Genomic DNA, 22,835 nt, shown 5'->3' with positions numbered 1-22,835 from the left:
ACACACATTCACCTCCTACACAGTCACACACACACCCACATATATGTACACACCTACACAATCTCACACACACCCCTTCACAACACACACCCACACACCCTCACATCCCACATAAACTCACACACACCACACATAAACATACATTCACCTCCTACCCAGTCACACACACATCCCACATATACATACACACCTAATCACACACAAACACACACCCACAGATGCACACACACACCTTCACAACACACACATATATTCACCCAGTCACACACACACACCACACATATATGTACACACCCACACACCCTCACAACATCCCATGTACACTCACACATACCACATATACACATACACAGTCACACACCCCCCCACATATATATATACATACTTCCCACACACAGTCACACACATGCACACTACACATACACTCACCTCCTATACACTACAGTCTCACACACACCTATGCACAACACACACACACACTGCCACACAGACGCACATACACACCTCACAACATACACACACACCTCACATATATATATATATTCAGCCACACATAGTCACACACACACCACACTCAAGCATTTCAGTCCCAAACACAAAACCCTCCCCAGTCGCACTGACCATCCAAACAGGGGTATGGAATCAACCAAACAAAACAGACAATTGTCATGGATTAAAAACAACTTTTCCTTAAAAGAAAAAGGCCTTGAACTGGGCAAAGATTGCCGAATGGGAAACACAAAATGAATTTGAAAGTGTAAGGCAAAAAAAAGTGAGAAAAAGGCACGTTGGAAGAGCCAGTCAAGTCCTAGAACTGTCTAGGCTTTGGTCTCTGAAGGGTAGCCCTTGAAGCTGGGATGACCCAGGCCTGTCGAAGGGGACGCTGTGACCTGTGGGGTGGGGGGTGGGGTCTCCCCCTTTCTGAGGACGAAACCGAACTCCACAGTAGCCACCAGGGGGCGTCAGAAAACTCTGTTACACATTCAATCAGCAGATTTTTTTGAAGGGCATTTCTTTCAGCTTTGTTTTTCTATCCATTAAAAGGTCAGAGTGAGCCCCGTCTGAGTCCAACCCTGGGTGTTTATACTGCAGTTCAACCGGTGGACAATGGGAAGGAGGGGGGAGACTTCCACAAAAATATGCTCTGAACCACGCGGTTTGGAGGAGTGATGAGAAATAGCACACCCAGGAGAGGTGGATCCCAGCCAGCAGGAGGAAATGGAAATATCAAAACCCTCAGCTTCATCCTCCTCCGCTCCCTAGTCTGTTTCCTTTTCCCCTACATGCACATGTAAGCTAGCATCCTTAGACTCTCTGGTTTTTATCCCCCCCGGCCAAGGAGCCGGCTAAAGACCGGCCTGGTCACCTCTGGCCAACCAAGGCCAGAAACTAAGCACATGGTGGCTGGCGCCCCCTGGTGGGAAAACTAGAGAACAGCACCCTCTACCCGGCCACAGGCCGGTGGACAACAGGCGAAGTCCACTGAGGATCTCTGTCTCCTCCTCCCCGCCAGCCACTCCTGAAATGTGGGCACATCTCTCAGTTCTAATCTTGTCCTCAATAGAACCTGCTAAGCCCCAGGTATCACCTGTAAAGGTGGCCCATTTTATTCACAACTTGTTTCCCCCAATATCCATCAGTGGACATTTCACAGGAATCATGGCTTCACCTGTGGTGGAACCAGAGAATCACGGATCGAAAAAGGCAAAGGAGGCAACTGGGGAAGGGACAGACACCGCTGGACTCAGAGAAATGCCAAGAAGGTGATATCCAGTGGGAAAAAGTCAGCCCTCTTCCCACCATTATGTCCGGCCCAAGCCTTCTGAGTTTTATTTCCTCAACCCCCTATTTAAGAACAGTTTTGAGGTTGCCATGGAAACATAACATTTTGCAGTTGTTAGGAAAGAAGACTCACAGATGAAAATAATTCAGCAAAGAAACCCCAGAGAGGCATTCTAGCCTCCCTGTGTAAATGCAACACAGTGTTCGGGTATTTGTCTACAGAATGGGCTGCATTTTTCAAACATTTACTTCTCTCAAATATTTACTTTCCTGAAATTGTGTTATCAGTAGGGAGAGACCCATAAACACTTATTTTCTAGCATATAAACAGAAGCCTGAGCTGGTTAATAATTTGCTCCACGGTAGACCCATTCCAGAAATGACCAGTAATTGTTTCCTTTCAGCTAGGTTCACTTGAATTCTGCCAGCTCTGCAGCCTTAGTTTCTGAACTTTTCCAAGCCTCAGTTTACTCATCTGTAAAATGGAGGTAACAGACCTCCCTGAAGTCACAGGGTCCCTGAAAGGATGAAACGAGCTAATGCCTACGCCTCAGGATCTCTGACTCTCGTAACTTTTCTATACTGTTCGTTGCTGTTCAGCTGCTCAGTTGTGTCCGACTCTTTTGCAGCCCCATGGACTGTGGCCTGCCAGGCTCCTCTGCCCACGGGATTTCTCAGGCAAGAATCCTGGAGTGTGTTGCCAGCCAGCCACTCCTCCTCCAGGGGATCTTCCTGACCCAGGAATCAAACTCACATCTCCTGCACTGCCAGGCAGATTCTTTACTACTGAGTCACCGGGGGAGCCTCTTCTGTACTGTGTGGATGTGTATTTTTGTTTGAAAAAAGTCTATATAAGTTTTATGTTATCACGGGATCTCTGACTCAGTGAGTTTTCAAAGGTGTTGCTCTAAAGTGAAGCGTCTTGATCAGGTTCCTGAGAGGCCTCATCCTCACCAGCTATCAGGCTTTTATGGGGACATGCAGTGCAAGACAGATGTATGGGTTATATTAGAAAGAGAACTATCTTGCCTTCAGAAACTAGATACGATTCTAACCCCTAAATATAAGTAAGCCAAATATAATTTCTTTTTTAAAGCCAAATATAATTTATTTTACCTAAAATTGCTATTAATAACATTCACAGCATACGCATCATCAGATTGGCTACAGGTGAAATTGTACCAGGCACAGCAAAACAAAGTAAAATAAAGATACCCAAAATATCCTTAACAGTAAGAATCCAGAGAATGAAGAAATGTCAACGTGAAGGATTCTCACACTTTCCAAAGTTCCCAAGTCTCCAGAGGTAGACGAGGTGGATGATCAGCAGAAGGGGAGGAGAGTGGGTTATCATTTGTCATTCTTGATCTAAATCTGCTAGGACTTTATATCACGTTACTGCAGAAACTAAAGTCTAGACAGTACATGAAAAATGTGAGCCTGCCAAAGCATGCGGTGACCTGAGAGCATTTGAGGGTACCACTGTTTCTGCACAGGATGCTAAATTGTTTGAAATGAAACCTTCAGACGTACTGCAGAGTGACCCAGGGTGGTGTAAGACCTACAAGAAAAGTTAAGTTATTAATGTCCTTTTGCCCCAAACTCCTTTCACAAGTTACCTCCCCTTGTCCTGCTGCTGCTGCTGCTGCTAAGTCGCTTCAGTCGTGTCTGACTCTGTGCGACCCCATAGATAGCAGCCCATCAGGCTCTCCCATCCCTGGGATTCTCCAGGCAAGAACACTGGAGTGGGTTGCCATTTCCCTCTCCAATGCATGAAAGTGAAAGTGAAGTCGCTCAGTCGTGCCACCCCATGGACTGTAATTTCTGGCAAATGTCCTGCCCCTAATACTATCGATGAATATTCAGATTTTATACGTTTAGAAATGCTTTCCTCGGCCCTTGTAAATTTCCATGTAAATAATAAATAACAGTCACAGTGCCTGAACATAAGAAAGTGGTCAACTCAAATTTGTTGAATGAGTGAGAATAGAGAAAAAGCCATCAAGGGTTAAACAGAAGGAAAGAATTTTTTAAATGGTGTTACTGCACAGGGAATTCCCTGGTGGTCCAGTGACTAGGACTGGGTGCTCTAACTGCTATGGGCCTGAGTTCAAGTCCTGGTTGGGGAACTAAGATCCCACAAGCAGCACCACATGGCCAAAAGAAAAAAAAAAAAAGTATTACAAATCAGTGGGGAGAAAAAGGATTATTTAAAAATACTAGTACTGGAGTAACTGGTTATCTATTTTGAAAGAATACATATTAGAGCCTATCTTACACTAGTAATTCTAGAAATTTCAGATGGAGTAATTGGTTTCTTATAAAGAGAAGGACTTCATGAAACAACTAGAAGAAAAGAGTTATCTCATTTGAGGACAGGGAAGAGCTTACTTTAAGTATAAAACAGAGGGGGAAAAACCCAAAAGCAAAGCGTGATAGGTTGTTTTATATTAAAAAGTAATGTGACTACTAACTGTAATATGCTCTAGAACAGAAAAAAAAAGTCAGGTTAAAAACTAAGGAAATCTAAATAAAATATGGACTTTAGTTAATAACAGTATATTAGTGATGGTTTCAATAACTATAACAAAAGTACCATAGTAATATCAGACGTTAATAATAAGGAAAACTGCTTATGGAATCTATGGGGACTCTTAGCAGTTCTGCTGAAATTTTCTGTAAATCCAAAATTGTTCTAAAATAAAAAGCTAATGAACAAAATACCTCCCCTTCAAAACAAAACAAAAACGGAGGACAATGGTTAACGGGTTTGTTTAAGACAACAGCCAGGCATGTAGGTCTCTGGATTCAGGCGGCCTAGGCTTGAATCTCAATTCTGTCACTCCAGCTGTGACACTCTAGACAAGTTAATTAACCTCTCTGTATCTGTTTCCTTGGGCTTCCCAGGTGGCACTAGTGGTAAAGAACCCTCCTACCAATGCAAGAGACGTAAGAGACAAGAGTTTGGTCCCTGGCACTGGGTTATTTGGGGCTTCCTTGATATCTCAGTTGGTAAAGAATCTGCCTGCAATGAGGGAGACCTGGGTTTGATCCCTGGGTTGGGAAGATCCCCTGGCGAAGGGAAAGGCTACCCACTCCAGTATTCTGCCCTGGAGAATTCCATGGACTGTATAGGCCACGGGGTCGTAAAGAGTCGGACATGACTGAGCGATACTTTCACTGGGTTATTTTAAGAGGTTTGACAAAAAACAACAAAATTCTGTAAATCAATTATCCTTCAATTAAAAAATAATTTAAAAAATCATATTAGTGAATGCACATGGGAGACTAACATTTTCCAAGAACATAGTAAGTGCTCAGCAAATGCTAGCTGACTTCATAGTATAAAGAATTCTCACCAAAAAAATGTAGAAAAATTAGTGCATGCATGCATACTAAGTCACTCAGATCACGTCCAACTCTGTATGATGCTATGGACTGTAGCCCTCCAGGCTCCTCTGTCCGTGGGATTCTCCAGGCGAGAATACTGAAGTGGGTTGCCGTGCCCTCCTCCAGGGGATCTTCCCGACCCAGGGATTGAACCCAGGTCTCCTCCCGCATTGAATGGAGATTCTTTACCATCTGAGCCACCAGGGATGCCCTGAAAAAATCAGTACCTCAGTACAAAACTGGCAAAGAGAAATTAAGATATTAAGAAATTACAAATGGCTGATAAGGAACCACTGGTGGTCCAGTGGTTAAGAGTCTTCCTTCCAATGCAGGGGATGAGGGTTCAACTCCTGGCCAGGGAACTAAGATGCCACGTGTCTCTGGGCAACTGAGCCCGCGCTCCACAACTACTGAGTCCCTGAGCTCTGGAGCTTGTGCTCCAGAACAAGCCTTTAAACTAGAGAAAGCCTGTGTGCTGCAGTGAAGACCCAGGGCAGCCAAAAAAAAGGCGAATAAACATACAGGGGGGAGTTCACCCTCACTGATAAGGAATGTAAAAAGTCAAACCAAGATTATAATTTTTCCCTCTTACCAAACTGGCAAAGATTGAAAATGACAGTGCCTAGCATAGGAAAGGATACTATTACACTGCTAAAGTGACAGTGGAAGAAAAGTTATGACCAACCTAGACAGCATATTAAAAAGCAGAGACATTACTTTGCCGACAAAGGTCCATCTAGTCAAAGCTATAGTTTTTCCGGTAGTCATGCATGGATGCGAGAGTTGGGCTATATAAGAAAGCTGAGCGCCAAAGAATTGATGCATTTGAACTGTGGTGTTGGAGAAGACTCTTGAGAGTCCCTTGGACTGCAAGGAGATCTAACTAGTCCATCCTGAAAATCAGTCCTGAATATTCAGTGGAAGGACTGATGCTGAAGCTGAAACGCCATTCTTTGGCCACCTGATGCGAAGAACTGACTCATTTGAAAAGACCCTGATGCTGGGAAAGATCGAAGATGGGAGAAGAAGGAGACAACAGAGGATGAGATGGTTGGATGGCATCACCAACTCAGTAGACATGAGTTTGGGTAAACTCCAGGAGTTGTTGGACAGGGAGGCATGGCGTGCTGCAGTCCATGGGGTCACAAAGAGTCAGACACGACTAAGCGACTGAACTGAGCTGAAAGTGGCAGTGTGGGGGTGGGGGGTATAATTTGGGATGACTTTGGGGGGAATAATTTGACAATATACAGTAATACATAACAAAATATACCCTTTAGAATATTTGCATTTTTTACTCTATAATTAAACTTCTAGGAATGTGTTCTAAATTATTGATCAGAGATGCACAAATAATTATAAGAATATTTATTAACTGTGTTAACTTAGATGAGCAAAAATGGCAAGCCTCATGCATAACTGGCAGGAAGGTAAAATGGTAAACAATTTGGAAAACAATTTGCTGGTTCCTTCAAAAGTTAAACATAGAGTTACTAAGTGCATGTGTGCTCAACCGTGTCTGACTCTTTGCGACCCATGGACTGTAGCCCACCAGGCCCCTCTGTCCATGGGACTCTCCAGGCAAGAGTACTGGAGTGGGTTGCCATTTCCTACTCCAGGGGATCTTTCTGACTAAGATATCAAACCTGTGTCTCTTGTGTCTCCTGCATTTACCAGCAGATTCTTCACCACTGTACCAAAATTCTGAAAGAGATGGGAATACCAGACCACCTAACCTGTCTCTTAAGAAATCTGTATGCAGGTCAGGAAGCAACGGTTAGAACTGGACATGGAACAACAGACTGGTTCCAAATAGGAAAAGGAGTACATCAAGGCTGTATGTTGTCACCCTGCTTATTTAACTTCTATGCAGAGTACATCATGAGAAACGCTGGACTGGAAGAAACACAAGCTGGAATCAAGATTGCCAGGAGAAATATCAATAACCTCAGATATGCAGATGACACCACTCTTAGGGCAGAAAGTGAAGAGGAACTAAAAAGCCTCTTGATGAAAGTGAAAGAGGAGAGTGAAAAAGTTGGCTTAAAGCTCAACATTCAGAAAATGAAGATCATGGCATCCAGTCCCATCACTTTATGGGAAATAGAAGGGGAAACAGTGGAAACAGTGTCAGACTTTATTTTGGGGGGCTCCAAAATCACTACAGTTGGTGGTTGCAGCCATGAAATTAAAAGATGCTTACTCCTTGGAAGAAAAGTTATGAGCAACCTAGATAGCATATTCAAAAGCAGAGACGCTACTTTGCCGACTAAGGTCCGTCTAGTCAAGGCTATGGTTTTTCCTGTGGTCATGTATGGATGTGAGAGTCGGACTGTGAAGAAAGCCGAGCGCCGAAGAATTGATGCTTTTGAACATTGATGCTTTTGTTGGAGAAGACTCTTGAGAGTCCCTTGGACTGCAAGGAGATCCAACCAGTCCATTCTGAAGGAGATCAGCCCTGGGATTTCTTTGGAAGGAATGATGCTAAAGCTGAAGCTCCAGTACTTTGGCCACCTCATGCGATGAGTCGACTCATTGGAAAAGACTCTGATGCTGGGAGGGATTGGGGGCAAGAGGAGAAGGGGATGACCAAGGATGAGATGGCTGGATGGCATCACGGACTCAATGGATGTGAGTCTGAGTGAACTCCGGGAGATGGTGATGGACAGGGAGGCCTGGTGTGCTGCGATTCATGGGGTCGCACAGAGTTGGACACGACTGAGTGACTGAACTGAACTGTACCACCTGGGAAGCCCCAGAGTTATCAGGCGACCCAGCAATGTTGCTGCTGCTAAGCTGCTTCAGTCGTGTCCAACTCTGTGCGACCTCATAGACAGCCGCCTACCAGGCTCCCCTATCCCTGGGATTCTCCAGGCAAGAACACTGGAGTGGGTTACCATTTCCTTCTCCAATGCATGAAACTGAAAAGTGAAAGTGAAGTCACCCAGTCGAGTCTGACTCTTAGCGACCCCATGGACTGCAGCCTACCAGGCTCCTCCATCCATGGGATTCTCCAGGCAAGAGTACTGGAGTGGGTGCCATTGCCTACCCCTTAGCAAATACCCACAAAGAACTGAAATCAGGTATTCAATCAGATACTTGCACATCAGTGTGCGTATCGGCACTATTTACAACTGCCAAAAGGTGTAGGCAACCCAAGTGTCCATCAAGAGATTAATAGATAAACAGAATGTGGTCTCTACATACACAGGAATATTATTAAGCCAGTCAAAGGAATGAAACTCTGAAACACACTACACATGAGTGAACCTTCAGGACATGATTCTAAGTTAACTAAGCCAGCCATAAAAGGACAAATATTCTATGATTCCCAAATATTCTATGATTCCACTTATATGACAGTTTCGATGGATGTTCAAAAAATTTCTACAGCAACTGGGGACCTAAATGTTTTCAATGACTCTATTTAACAGGTAAATAGAGACATAACGTAGAATAGAGGTCACCGGTGGCTGGGGGATGGAAGTAAGGGGCGTGATTCTTTACTGGACCGCAGAGCTTCTCTTTGGGATGATGAAAAAGTGTGAACGGATACTTCTGACAGTAACACAACATGCTCAGTGGACTCAATTGGACACAAAAATGATTAAAATTGTGGATTTGATCTTACATATACTTTACAATATAAAATTGCAAAAAAAAAAAAAAAAAGCATCCTATAGGACTCAAAGCAAGTTTCAGAACATGGACCTGCATGGTACGTTCCATGGCCATTCAGGATGCTACCGATTCATCTCCTGACCTGGGGTGAACAAATTCACACAGCCTGCAGCCCACTCTGGCTACCAGCCAACAAAGATATTAAATAACCCGCTTCGCTAGCCCAGGACACCAGCAGCTGTGCCCATCCGCCCCGCTCCCCCCACCTCTTGATTTTTGACACGAAATACACACCAGCCGGGAGAAGCTGTGGGGTGGAGTTAAGGGTGGGGAAGCACTGACGCTCAAAGAAAGAAGCAATTGAGCAAAACCAGACCAGAACCTCCTTGGAGTCTCAACCCTTGAGAGAGTATCTCTCTTACCTTTTAATGATTTGCAAAAAGGGATTTTTCTTCCCTTAGTAACTCTTGTTTAGTATATCAGCTACCCTCACTGTCTAGAAGCTGTGCTATCTAAACTCAACATACACACACAAATAATTCCCATGTCCTGCAATGCAAACCATTTCCTGGGGGGGCTGACTTCACCAGAGAGAGAGAGGCAGCCAACATCCTCTAAAAATTATATATTTCTACCATGTCACCAGTCTCTCCTTCAAGCTAAGTACTTCTTTTAACATTTTTTCATAGAGCAGGTTTTTCTGGATCTTTTCCACAAACTGACTCTAAGTCTCTCTCTTAACTGTACACTAAAACAGTTTCGAAAAATTTCTACAGCAACTGGAGACCGAAATGTTTTCAATGACAGTAAAAATTGAGCGGTGAACAACATTATGAATTTGAAAGCCATGGGTTTCAAGTACATTGCCTTCTAAGATTACTTGTTTTGAATCCTGTTTGCTTGTGTCTAAAACTTCAAAGCCAGCACCTCTTTATGTCAGGACTTGCATTCATCAAAAGGCTCTATCTTTTGTTGTTGCTATCTCTGTTGTTGTTGCTATCTCTGCAGTTCATGAGACCTTTATAGAACCTGCATGTAATTCACGTGATCAGAAAACCCCAAGGCAAAAACACTCCAGTTCTCAGAAACTCCTGACTTTGCCCATAATCTAATCCATTAGAATATATTCCAAATGCAAACCAAGATTGCCCTAGAAATTTAACTGAAAGCGTTGACAAGTGCATTATGGTTCATTCCTCATGGACAAACTCAACACGCCCTAGATGAGTTAGTTACACACCACAGTCCTTACGGAAAAATAGGTTCTGCTTTATGTCACTGTCCAAACCGCTCCACAGATTATTTACTGCTCTTAGAAAACCCATCTTGGCCCCATTGCCAAAAACAGTTCAACTCAGGAGTCAGTGTTTTCAAACATTTCACCAAACTACCACATCCCCAAACACAGGGCCATTCTCAGGACAGTGCTTCTTTCTGGAAAACGGAAATTAATTGACGAAAAAGTTAATTCGAAAGAGCCAGTCTTGGTTCTCTAAGAGGCCTCGCTGAATTAGCACGCAAGTCAACCTTCCCCTTAGAAGAGAGTTGTGGGTGGGTGCTAAGTCATTTCAGTTGTGTCTGACTCTTTGCAAGCCTACAGACTGTAGCCCTCCAGGCTCCTCTGTCCATGGGATTTTCCAGACAAGAATACTGGAGTGGGTTACCATGCCCTCCTCCAGGGGATCTTTTTGACCCAGGAGTCAAACCCACATCTGCATTGGCAGGCAGGTTTTCTTTTTTCTTTCTTTTCTTTTCTTTTCTTTTTTTTTTTTACCACTAGAGCCACCTGGAAGGGCCCCAGAACAGACTCAGTTCAGTTCAGTCACTTAGTCGTGTCTGACTCTTTGCAACCCCATGAATTGCAGCACTCCAGGCCTGCCTGTCCATCACCAACTCCCACAGTTCACTCAAACTCATGTCCATCAATTCAGTGATGCCATCCAGCCATCTCATCCTCTGTCATCCCCTTCTCCTCCTGCCCCCAATCCCTCCCAGCATCTGAGTCTTTTCCAATAAGTCAACTCTTCTCATGAGGCGGCCAAAGTATTGGAGTTTCAACTTTAGCATCAGTCCTTCCAAAGAACCCCCAGGACTGATCTCAGCCTTACTCAAAATATACATCCCACAGAAGCAAGCACAGCACCTGGTTTATAGGTACATATACATGGGAATACCAGAAATATCAATAACCTCAGATATGCAGATGACACCACCCTTAAGGCAGAAAGTGAAGAGGAACTAAAAGCCTCTTGATAAAAGTGAAAGTGGAGAGTGAAAAAGTTGGCTTAAAGCTCAACATTCAGAAAACGAAGATCATGGCATCTGGTCCCAACACTTCATGGGAAATAGGTGGGGAAACAGTGTCAGACTTTATTTTGGGGGGGCTCCAAAATCACTGAAGATGGTGACTGCAGCCATGAAATTAAAAGATGCTTACTCCTTGGAAGAAAAGTTATGAGCAACCTAGATAGCATATTCAAAAGTAGAGACATTACTTTGCCAACTAAGGTCCGTCTAGTCAAGGCTATGGTTTTTCCTGTGGTCATGTATGGATGTGAGAGTTGGACTGTGAAGAAGGCTGAGCGCCGAAGAATTGATAGTTTTGAACTGTGGTGTCGGAGAAGACTCTTGAGAGTCCCTTGGACTGCAAGGAGATCCAACTAATCCATTCTGAAGGAGATCAGCCCTGGGATTTCTTTGGAAGGAATGATGCTAAAGCTGAAGCTCCAGTACTTTGGCCACCTCATGCAAAGAGTCGACTCATTGGAAAAGACTCTGATGCTGGGAGGGATTGGGGGCAGGAGGAGAAGGGGATGACCAAGGATGAGATGGCTGGATGGCATCACTGACTCGATGGACCTGAGTCTGGGTGAACTCTGGGAGTTGGTGATGGACAGGGAGGCCTGGTGTGCTGCGATTCATGGGGTCGCAAAGAGTCGGACACGACTGAGCAACTGAACTGAACTGATACATGGGAATGTATTAATAGGTAAGCAAGCACGCTTTAGGTACCAACCCTGCGCTAATAAGACACACTAGTTCATAAGGTAGGTATGATTATTATTGCCATTTTAAAGATGTGGACATCTGCCCAACTGAAGAGTTAAATGATTACTTTCCAAAGCTTCCTGAACTAAGCTACTGCTGGAATTCCCGCCCAGGTCTGCCTGATCCGCAGCTTCTGCTCTTAATCACTGTCTGTGCAGCCTCCCTGAATAACTGAAATGACACTTCCCTGTACCTTTTACCAAAGTCAACTCACTTGCTTCCTCCAGTTTAGGGAAGGTAGACCTTCCTACAAGCTTATAGAGCTATAATTTTCCATAATGATCAGTTTTATCTTAAAATCAGAACTTTCTCTTCATACATGTCCATACTTGTTTACCTTTCTTTTTTAAAGTAATTTTATTTATTGGCTGCACTTCATGGTGTGCGGGATCTTAGTTCATCGACCAGGGATTGAGCCCTTGCCCTCTACACTGGCAGTGTGGAGTTTCAACCACTGGACCACCAGGGAAATCCCCCATATGTGTTGATATTTCATAGTAGAACTCTGTTAAGACAGATTTACCTGGTTAAATTTCATACTTGATTAAATTCTTCTAAAATATAAATTGTGAGCATTCTGAAATACTTTTCTCCCTCAAAAGACAAATGCCAGTATTTACACATCACTTGTGAGATTTTCGTGTATTTTTATTTTTTTAAAAAAAGAAACAATAGATTTTGAAAATGTAACAGCATGAGCAGGGGAACTTCCTTGAGGTCAGTGTTATCCGTGGCTGCCATGTGTCCGGCAGGAAATCTGTAGCCGGTGACATTAACAATGACCGTGGAGACACTTGTGGCTGTACATCCGAACGAGGCAGGATAAAAAGCATGCTTTTCGCTTTTCATGTATATCATAGGCATCAAAGCCCATATTTCTCATCTTTCACCCGGTCTGTGCCAAGTGGTTTGTAGGGCTGACTCATTAAGCCTGCACACTCTGATGAGGCCGAAACTCTCAACACAGCCCACATGTGTTTATGTCCTTCTTAATGCCCTCATTCCAGCAGAGTAGGGCATTCCTGGGTGGTATTCCTAGGCTTAGACCAAAGATGGCTTTAATGATTATTTTTAGGCAAGCTTTGGTAAATATATAAGGCATGTGCAGAATCTCCTTGGAGAAAGAGATCCTCTGTTGCAAAAGCACAGGATAATCTGACAATCGAGAATCAATTCCTCACCTGGACAGCTGAATCCAGCACAAAAAGCCCTGAGTTCATTTCTCCAGCATCCTATCAGAGAACGATTTAAATATTTACTTTTGAGTTACACCAGCCACATGCTCACCAAGATTAAATAGTCAACCGTCATCCTTGGCTAAAACAACTTACTGCTCAGAGATAAAACCTATTAGCTTGGTTTTCATATAAATACATGATCTTTATGTCATCCTCAGAGCAGCCTGTGAAGTGGACGTTGTCATCATTCCCAGTTTACATACAAGGAAGCAGACTCAGAGAGGTTAAGGACCAGATAAAAGAGCTCCAGATACGAAGGAGGAGAGCCTAGAATTCAACCCCGGGCAATCTGCCTCTCGAACTCTGAACATCATCTCAGTTATTACACTGCCTCTTCTATTTGCTTGTTTATTTAATATTTATTTGTTTGGCTGCACTGGGTCTTAGTTGTGGCCCAGGGATCTCCAGAGGGGGGTTCAGTAGTTGCAGTGCAGGGGCTTAGCTGCCCCATACCCACCATACCCCCCACAACCTGCTCCTGCCTCATGAAAGCTTAGTTCCCAAACCACGGATCGAACTCTCATCCCCTGCACTGGAAGGCAAAGTCTTAACCACTGGACCACCAGAGGCATCCCTTACTTTTGCTTTTTATAAACTTAAATCAACTTTGGCAATTTTTTTCTCATTAGCTATAAGCATTGCTAATTCAGATTTCCCCCTCATTTGCGAGAAATTAAAGGAAAAAGTGGGGTGTGTTCTGCCTGCTGAGATAAAAGTTTGTTTCCTAAAATCAATCCCAACATTCCCATGGGAAATGGCTGCAGCAGGACCTCTGGAATCAGAATCTCGGTCTCCTACTTTGTAGCTCTGTGACCTTGAACAAGTCACTTCTCTTTGTATTGATATTTCAGCTTCCTCACCAATAAAATGAGGGTCATAACAAACGAGTTCAGTGTTCTTGGGCACTAACACGCAGAGTATTTAGAACAGGGTTTGGCACATTTTTAATCTACTCAATAATTCTCAACTATTTTTACGGTTAATAAGATGCCTGGACTAAGTTTAGATTCGAGAACATATGTAAACCATCAGGAGGAACAACTAACACGTCTATCATCTGGATATTCTGGAAATTACTTTGTCTTGAAAAGAGAATCCAAAGAGGCCCCTCCCATGGCCCAGGCTGTCTGTATGTGATGGCTAAGTGTATCTTTCTCAAACTAAACAGCTTTGGCACTGGCTGAATTAAAATAGAGTATGGATTCTTTGACATTACCTCCAAGACACACACACACACTTTAAACATTTTTAATTAAACGCTTAAAGATGGCTTGGGTTCTCAGATAAATAATTATCATCAACACATCCTCTCTGTGATAAGACAGCAAGGCCATCTTTCAAACCGCAGCAACTTGCTCTAAATCACGTTCCTAAAAATGGCCCTTCGAAACTTGCATTTCAGTACTTGGTGTCCCCAGTTGTTGCTGTCCCAGAACAAAAGCCTAATTGCTGCCGCTACAATACAGTCCTTTCTCTGAGATCATCTCGAAGCCCTCGGAGCAAACAAGAGGGAGTTCTTGCGAACAACGAGCACGGCATCAAGTTCCTGGACCCTGAAGGCCAACACGAGCCGAGTTATCTTTGCGACTAGAGTCCCTTTCTAATCTCTACTCCTGCAGCAACTGGCTCCATCTCGGGGGTGTTTCTGAGCCCTTGAGGACACATGTGTGTTCCCGCTTGGACGAGTCTGGAAAACTTCGGGGTCCTCTAATCCCCGCCTCCCTCCGCCCCGGGCTCAGCAAGGGCGGGCGCGGGTCAGCAGCCCGCCTGGCGGCGATACTGTCCCCATGGGGTCGTGGTCGTGCGTCCCGCGGGCCCCGCAGGTGAGGCTCGGGGCGGGACGTCCCACCCGGCCCACCCCTGCGCCCTGCAGGCGCGCGCGGGAGTCCCCACTTTCCCAGCCCGGTGGGACGGGGCGCCGTGCGCTCCCATCCCGAGCCGGCACTCAAAGCCTGGAACAGCGGCCTCGGAGGTCTGGCGGGGCGGGAGTAGGGGGTGCTGGGACTCACGCGGTCTCTCGGGGTCTCGGGGACCTCTCCGCGGTCGGCTCCCGGCCCCTCGGGCTCTGAGAGTGGGCGCCTCCCATGGCTCAGAGCGCGGGGCCCCGGCTGCGCCCACCGGTGCTTGCTCCGCGGCGCGCCGGCCCTGCCCGGACCCCGCCGAGAGGAGGAGGCGGGCGCCGGAGGAAGGGTGGGGCCGCGGGGTGGGCGGGGGTGCCGGGGACAGGGTCCCGGCCGCCGGGAGCGCCGGCGAAAGGGCGTCGCTGGAGACGCTGCGACTTCTCCGCCAATCGCAGGGCTCGGCCCGCCCGGCGGCCCGGGGACCCCCGCGCGGAGATCCCGCCCGGGCGAGGCTGAACGCGCGGGTCACGCAGCCAGAGAGTCCCCCTCCCGGCGGCGGAGGGCGACAGGTGGACTGGGGCTGGGGGGTAGGCGGCGGCAATCGCCCTCCCAGTTCGCCCAGGCCGCGGGCCGGCCCCCGGGGAGCCCCCGCGCGCGGCTGCCAGCGGCGCAGCTGGGAGGGGGTCCCGCGGGGCGACCTTGCGGAGAAGCCCCGGGAGGGGGCGGTGTGCGCCGCCACCCCAGACCCGGGCCGCCTTCCCCGCCAGGCGGCCTCCCCCAGCTGCTTGTCCGGCACAGAGGGCTGCGCAGAGTCGTGTAGAAAACGGAGGGGACCTGTTCGTGCCCCCCAAAACTCGAGACAAGTTCCTGCGCCCTCCCCGAGTCTTGCTCTCTTTTCATTTGTAAAATAAGAGGGCTATGATCATTCTTGACCTCTTAATGTCCCTTCCGGGTCTGACAACCAATGAATGATTCCTCTTCCGAACTCTTGTGTTGGAAATAAGATCCTGTCCCTCCCATCACCCCTGTGTTGTACCTACTCATACTCCTTACAGGGCTTCCCTGGTGGCTCAGATGGTTAAAGAATCTGCGTGCAATGCAGGAGACCCAGGTTCAATCCCTGGGTTGGGAAGACCCCCTGGAGGAGGGAATGGCAACCCACTCCAGTATTCTTGCCTGGAGAATTCCATGGACAGAGGAGTCTGGTCGGTTACAGTCCTTAGGGTCACAAAAAGTCGGATTCGACTGAGAGGCTAACATACACCCCATACTCCTTATAACTTCCTTTCAAAATATTTCAGGCTCTTCTTCATCCGTTCCCACCTCCGAATTCGCTCCCCTCCAGCTGTCTCTCCTCTATCCCAGGGTTTCTTTTAGTTTAAAATATGGAATGTTCTCGTTTCCTAACACCTGTTTATCCTTCCAGACCCAACTCAGATTGCCTTCCACACCACTATCCTGCATTCTGATCTTACAGCTTTTTATTACTGCCTGTCCTTCACTAGAAGGTAAACTCCGCGAAGACTGGAAGTTTGTTTCATGTTCATTGTCTTCCCAATACTGCCGGGCACATACCTAGTAGATACCCATCATTGCTGATAAATGCCTCCATCCTACATATGTTAGCACCCTGCTCCCATACCACTTGTTAATTCCTCCAGCATAGCACCTACCGCGGAGAAGGCAATGGCAGCCCACTCCAGTAGTCTTGCCTGGAAAATCACATGGACAGAGGAGCCTGGTAGGCTGCAGTCCATGGGGTTGATAAGAGTCTGTCACGACTGAGAGACGTCACTTTCACTTTTCACTTTCATGCATTGGAAAAGGAAATGGGAACCCACTCCACTATTCTTGCCTGGAGAATCCCAGGGACAGGGGAGCCTAGTGGGCTGCCGTCTATGGGGTTGCACAGAGTCGGACACAACTGAAGCAACTTAGCAGCAGCAGCAGCAGCAGCAGCAGCACCTACCCATCTTATTTTGCAACTATCTCTTCATTTATTTGTCTTTCAGTTCTTTAAGGGCATGAAAACTTCCTTATCTCTGTACCCAACTTTACTGCCTGGCACAACGCCTGTATCCTGCCTTATGTACAATAAATATTTGCCAAATGAATGAATGAACCTGTGGTTAAGCACACAGACTGGTGCTGAATGTTAACTTCCTCCTTGAATGGAAGCTACAGCTAGGAAAGAAGTATGCAGCTACATTTTCACGTTTCCACAAAGGATGGGAAACCCCTACTATATTTACAATGACTCTCTCTTTTTTTTTATGTCAAATGTTGACTTCCTGTTTATACATTATCTTTACCCTCCCATAGCCAGCGAGTCCCCAGCGTTCAGGATGCTGCTGCATTGTAGATAGACATAAACAAGCAGAATATTTGGGGCTGGGAAAAGAAACATTAATTAGTACACCAGTAGAGTGAGACGGGGGAATGAGGTTTTGTGGGGAGGATTTCATAGAGCTGAAAAAAGTTAACTCTTGGCAGATAACTTTTTTTAGAAGTTCGAATTCTCCCCGCATTCTGTCTGGAATATTAAGGCAATGTGATTGAAGTGTCATTGAGAAGGCTAACAACCCTGTCAGACCTGTGGCCCCTTCCCGAGGAACTCTTCAGCCCCTCTCAGGGAGAAAGGTGGGTCATTCCAAGGGGGAAATGGGAGGGGAAGCCTCAGCAGAAGGAAAAGGAGGATGGGAAAGTTTTATCCCCTTCCCCCAACCCGCAGTAGATAAGATGGGCTGTTGGGAGGAGCTTTCTTACTGTTTCTGCAGAAAAGCAGAGGGTAGCATCACTAAAATGGTTGAAAGGAAAAGAAATGAAGCCTATATCCTACTGCGGTGCAGAGAAACAGAGAGAATGAAGGGGAAAAGGAGTCTGCACAAGAATGTGAAAGGTAGTCCCACAGGGGCGCAAAGGGCGTCTCTACTGAGATGCTTGTGTTTACTGCTCTTGCTGCCCAGGCTGATACAGAGACAGGGGTCATCAGTGAAGTCAGTGAAGGGAATTCTTTTTTTTTTTTTTAACTTTTTATTGGAATATAGCTGATTAACAATGTTGTAAGAGTTTCAGGTGCACAGCAAAGGAGCTCAGCCATGCATATCCATGTATCCATTCTACCCCACAGTTGCCCTCCCATCCAGGCTGCCTCATCACACTGAACAGAGTTCCCTGCACTGTACAGTAGGTCCTTGTTGGGTATCCATTTTAAATATAGTCGTGTGTACATGTCAATTTCAAACTCTGCAACTCCCCCTCCCCGCCATCCTTCTCCCGGGCAACCATAAGTTTATTCTTTAAGTCTGTGAGTCTGTTAGTGAAGGAAATTACTGTTTTGGGGGAAATAAGCGGAATGAGGGCTTTTCAAAGAAAAGGCCTGATGGGGACCAAGAGGAGTAGTATCTGATAGCCAGTGTTAGGGTTTCCCTTTGTGCTTTGTAATTCTGTTAGTAAGGCATTTTTTAAACATTGAAAAAAGAGTAAAAAAAAGAAAATTTAACCAACCGATATTCAAGATTTCCCCTGAGATGGCAAAAGACACCCTTCAGTGTCAAATCGTACCCCCCAAAGGTTACTTTTGCTCAGAAGAGGGATGGGAGCTAATGCTCAATGGGTACCAGAGTACCCTGTGCTCGGTAGTTGACAAAAGTAACCACAGTTAGTCCTTGGAGTACTGGGGAAGGATCACAGTAGGTAATATCTGTTGAACACTTTATGTGCCAGATACTGTCCTCAGTGCGTTAGATTTATTAACTCATTTAGTACATCACGGCATTTTGGGTAGGTAATTTTAGTAGCCTCAATTTACAAAAAGTGAAGTGAAGCACAGGAAGATTAAACATACCTAAGTCCACTCAGTAAGAAATAGCAGTGGTCCAGTGGTAAAGAATCTACCTTCCAATGCAGGGGAGATAAGTTTGATCCCTGGTCTGGGACGATCTCACATCCCATGAAGCAACTAAGCCTGTGCACCACGACTTCTGAGCCCGCGTGCTGCAAAGACTGAAGCCCACATGCCCCAGAGCCTTTGCTCTGCGACAAGAGAAGCCATCACAAATGAGAAGGCCTCGCACCGCAACTGGAGAAAGCCGTCTCACAGCAATGAAAATCCAGCACAGCAATAAGTAAACGAATAAATAATAGCAGAACCCAGGTTCTAACCCAGGTAGGCTAGGTCCAGAGCTATCACACAGAGCTTAGCTTCTGTGCTGTATTTCCTTAATTTTTACACTGTGCACCCCACTTTAAGCTGAAGAAACTGACAAGTAGAGAGGTAAGTCGTATATCCAGTGTTTAAACCCAGTTCTGTCTTGATTACGAACCTTATGTTTCACATGTATTCCCCACCCCCCGCCCCCCAGTAATCATGCCAAATGAATACCCTTCAAAGTAGACAAGTTGGGAAGCTACAATGCTTATCTTAGAGCTGTACCATCCTTCCTGTTTTGGAAATTATTTAAATGCCAACTTATAAGCCACAGGATAAAACTGGATTTACTTGGCACAAAGACAGACATATCGATCAATGGAACAAAATAGAAAGCCCAGAGATAAATCCACACACATATGGACACCTTATCTTTGACAAAGAAGGCAAGAATATACAATGGAGTAAAGACAATCTCTTTAACAAGTGGTGCTGGGAAAACTGGTCAACCACTTGTAAAAGAATGAAACTAGATCACTTTCTAACACTGCACACAAAAATAAACTCAAAATGGATTAAAGATCTAAATGTAAGGCCAGAAACTATAAAACTCCTAGAGGAGAACATAGGCAAAACACTCTCAGACATAAATCACAGCAGGATCCTCTATGATCCACCTCCCAGAATATTGGAAATCAAAGCAAAAATAAACAAATGGGACCTAATTAAAATGGACTCTGTAGTCGTGGCGTATAGGCTTAGTTGCCGTGTGGGATTTTAGTTCCACCACCTGGGATTGAATCCACATCCCTTTAGCTTTTTCTGTACAATATCTGTATTGATAAGCAGATTCTTAACCACTGGACTGCTGGGGAAGTCCTTAGGGTCACATTTAAAGGCATAAATTTGTTCATACTACTAATAATGGATTGTTGTTTGGATCTGTTTTAATGTCTGAGGGATCTATAGCAACATCTTCTTTCATTACTGATATTGGCAATTTCTTTTCTTCTTGTTTGTCAGCCAAGCTTGAAATTTACCAATCCTATTAACTTTTTCAAATGACTGGCCTTTGGTTTTACTGGTTTTCTTTTTTCTGTTCTCTATTTCATTGATTTCTGTCTTATCTTTATAATTTCCTTCCTTCTGATTGCTTTGGGTTTAATTTGGTCTACTCTTTTTCTAGTTTTAAAGGTGGAAACTTAGATCAGTGATTTGAGACCCTTCTTTTTTTCCTCTTAAAGGCATTCAAAGCTATAAATTATTTCTCTGTAAGTGCTATGTTAGCTACATCCCACAAATTTTGAAATGTGTTTTTGTTATCCTTCAGTACAAAATATTTTCTGTCTCTTGTGATTTCCTCTTCACACCAGTCAATATTAAAAGGGTGTTGTTTCATTTCCAAATACTTGGGATTTTCCCCGCTCTCTTATTGTTCTTAGTTTCTAATTTAATTTTGCTGTGGTCAGAGGACAAACGTTCAAAATTTACCGAGACTTGTTTATGGTCCAGAATATAATCTATCCTGATAAACCCACAGTGTGCACTTGCGTGTATACTTTGCGGTTGTTGGGTGAAGTGTTTCTCTAAATACCAATTAGGTCCTGGTGGCTGATACGGTTGTTAAGATTTTCTGTCTTTGCTCACTTTTGTTTGTTTATTCAATTTCTGAGAGACGTTAAAATCTCCAGTTATGATGGCCTATTTCTACCTTTAATTATGTCCATTTTTGCTGCATGTATGTTGAAGCTGTTATTGAGCACAGACAAATCTGTGATCTTTATGGCGTTTTGAGTAACTAACACTCATCATTCTGTTATCTTTAGTAATAAATTCTTTTTGGAATTCTCTTTTGTTTGATACGAATATAGCCTCTCTAGCCTTCTGTGCTTAATATTGATTTATCTTTTACTATCCATCTGAAAGAGGAGAGTGGAAAAGTTGGCGTAAAGCTCAACATTCAGGAAACTAAGATCATGGCATCTGGTCCCATCACTTCATGGGAAATAGATGGGGAAACAATGGAAACAGTGGCAGACTTTATGTTCTTGGGCTCCAGAATCACTGCAGATGGTGACTGCAGCCATGAAGTTAAAAGACACTTGCTCCTTGGAAGGAAAGCTATGGCCAACCTAGACAGCATATTGAAAAGCAGAGACATTACTTTGCCAATAACGGTCTGTTTAGTCAAGGCTATGGTTTTTCCAGTAGTAATGTATGGATGTGAGAGTTGGACTATAAAGAAAGCTGAGCACCAAAGAATTGATGCTTTTGAATTGTGGTTTTGGAGAAGACTCTTGAGAGTCCCTTGGACTGCAAGGAGATCCAACCAGTCCATCCTAAAAGAGATCAGACCTGAATATTCATTGGAAGGACTGATGTTGAAGCTGAAACTCCAATACTTTGGCCACCTAGTGCGAAGAACTGACTCATTGGAAAAGACCCTGATGCTGGGAAAGATTAAAGGCAGAAGGAGAAGAGGATGACAGAGGATGAGATGGTTGGATGGCATCACCGACTCAGTGGACATGAGTTTGAGTGAACTCCAGAACTTGGTGATGGACAGGGAGGTCCTGGTGGTGTCCGTGGGGTCGCAAAGAGTTGGACATGACTGAGTGACTGAACTAACTAACTAGTTTTCACCTATTTCTATCTTTGCATTTAAACTATTTGTTTTTTTTTTTTAACTGGACTTTATTTTTCAGAGTAGTTTTAGGTGCAGAGTTAAAATGAGCAGAAAGCACAGAGAGTTTATATATGGCCCCTGGCCTCAAACTCACACAGGCTCCCCACTATCAACCCCCTCCCTCCAGAGTGATACATATGTCACAACCAGTGAACCTGCACTGACATGTCATTGTCACCCAAAGTTGATAGTTTACATCAGGGTTCACTCTTGGTATGTAGCCTACAAGTTTTGGCAAATATCTAATGACACGTCTCCACCATTGCTGTGTCATACGGAATAGTTTCACTGCTCTAAACATCCTCTGTTCTCTGCCTGTTCATCCTTCCCCTTCCCTCTCCCCTGGCAACCAGTGATATTATGTTTTTATTGTCTCCATAGTTCTGCCTGTTGCAGAACATCATATAGTTAGAATCACACAATATGTAGCCTTTGAAGATTGGCTTACTTAAGACATGCATTACAGATTTCTCCATGTCTTTCTTGTGGCTTAATAGCTCTTCATGAAAAGTGAAACTGAAAGTGTGAGTCACTCAGTTGTGTCTGACTCTGCGATCACATGGACTGTAGTCCACCAGGCCCCTCTGTCCATGGAATTCTCCAGGCAAGAATACTAGAGTGGGTAACCATTCTTTTCTCCAGGAGATCTTCCCAACCTAGGGATTGAACCCAGGTCTCCTGCACTGCAGGCGGATCCTTTACCATCTGAGCCACCAGGGAAGCCCAATAGTTCTTCGTATGTTAGATATCTAATTTTGGACTGTATCATGGACATCATGAATACAAAGTTGTGGCGATTTCAGGCTCCATTACTTTTCACTGGTGAGAGTTGTTCTTCTTTCATTTCAGCAGATCATTTTCTCAATGGGCTTGAACTTCACCCCCTGCTTCTTCGGTGGCAGCTCCAGTCTGAGTGCAGACCTGTGTAGCAGAGCTGCTCTGAGTGTTTTCTGCACTCGTGTTTCAAGGGTCAGTCAGTGATTTGGTTTGGGGATCTCCTCTTTGACTTTCTGGGTTCCCCCACTTTTTCAGCATTCATCATTTTCTGACTTCACTTCTTTCATCTCTTAGAAAAGCAG

General features: G+C 44.9%; 1 protein-coding gene across 7 annotated transcripts in view; it reads right to left on the bottom strand.

Annotated features, from left to right (window-relative positions):
- TACC1 (transforming acidic coiled-coil containing protein 1) overlaps positions 1 to 22,835 on the bottom strand; it is a 123,666-nt gene that overhangs the window by 82,305 nt on the left and 18,526 nt on the right. For 4 of the 7 annotated variants that reach the window (XM_027962521.3, XM_060406920.1, XM_060406922.1 and 1 more), the window contains exon 1: positions 15,089 to 15,226. The exons of the other annotated variants lie outside the window; for them this stretch is intronic. In XM_027962521.3, coding sequence (XP_027818322.2) covers positions 15,089 to 15,165 — 77 coding nt within the window. In that variant the 5' untranslated portion in view covers positions 15,166 to 15,226. Of the gene's footprint in view, positions 1 to 15,088; positions 15,227 to 22,835 lie in introns of those variants that run through there. 7 annotated transcript variants of the gene reach the window in all.

Source organism: Ovis aries, chromosome 26 (assembly GCF_016772045.2).
Source record: "Ovis aries strain OAR_USU_Benz2616 breed Rambouillet chromosome 26, ARS-UI_Ramb_v3.0, whole genome shotgun sequence".
NCBI classification, from domain to species: Eukaryota; Metazoa; Chordata; class Mammalia; order Artiodactyla; family Bovidae; genus Ovis; species Ovis aries.
This window is presented reverse-complemented; position numbering and strand designations above follow the sequence as displayed.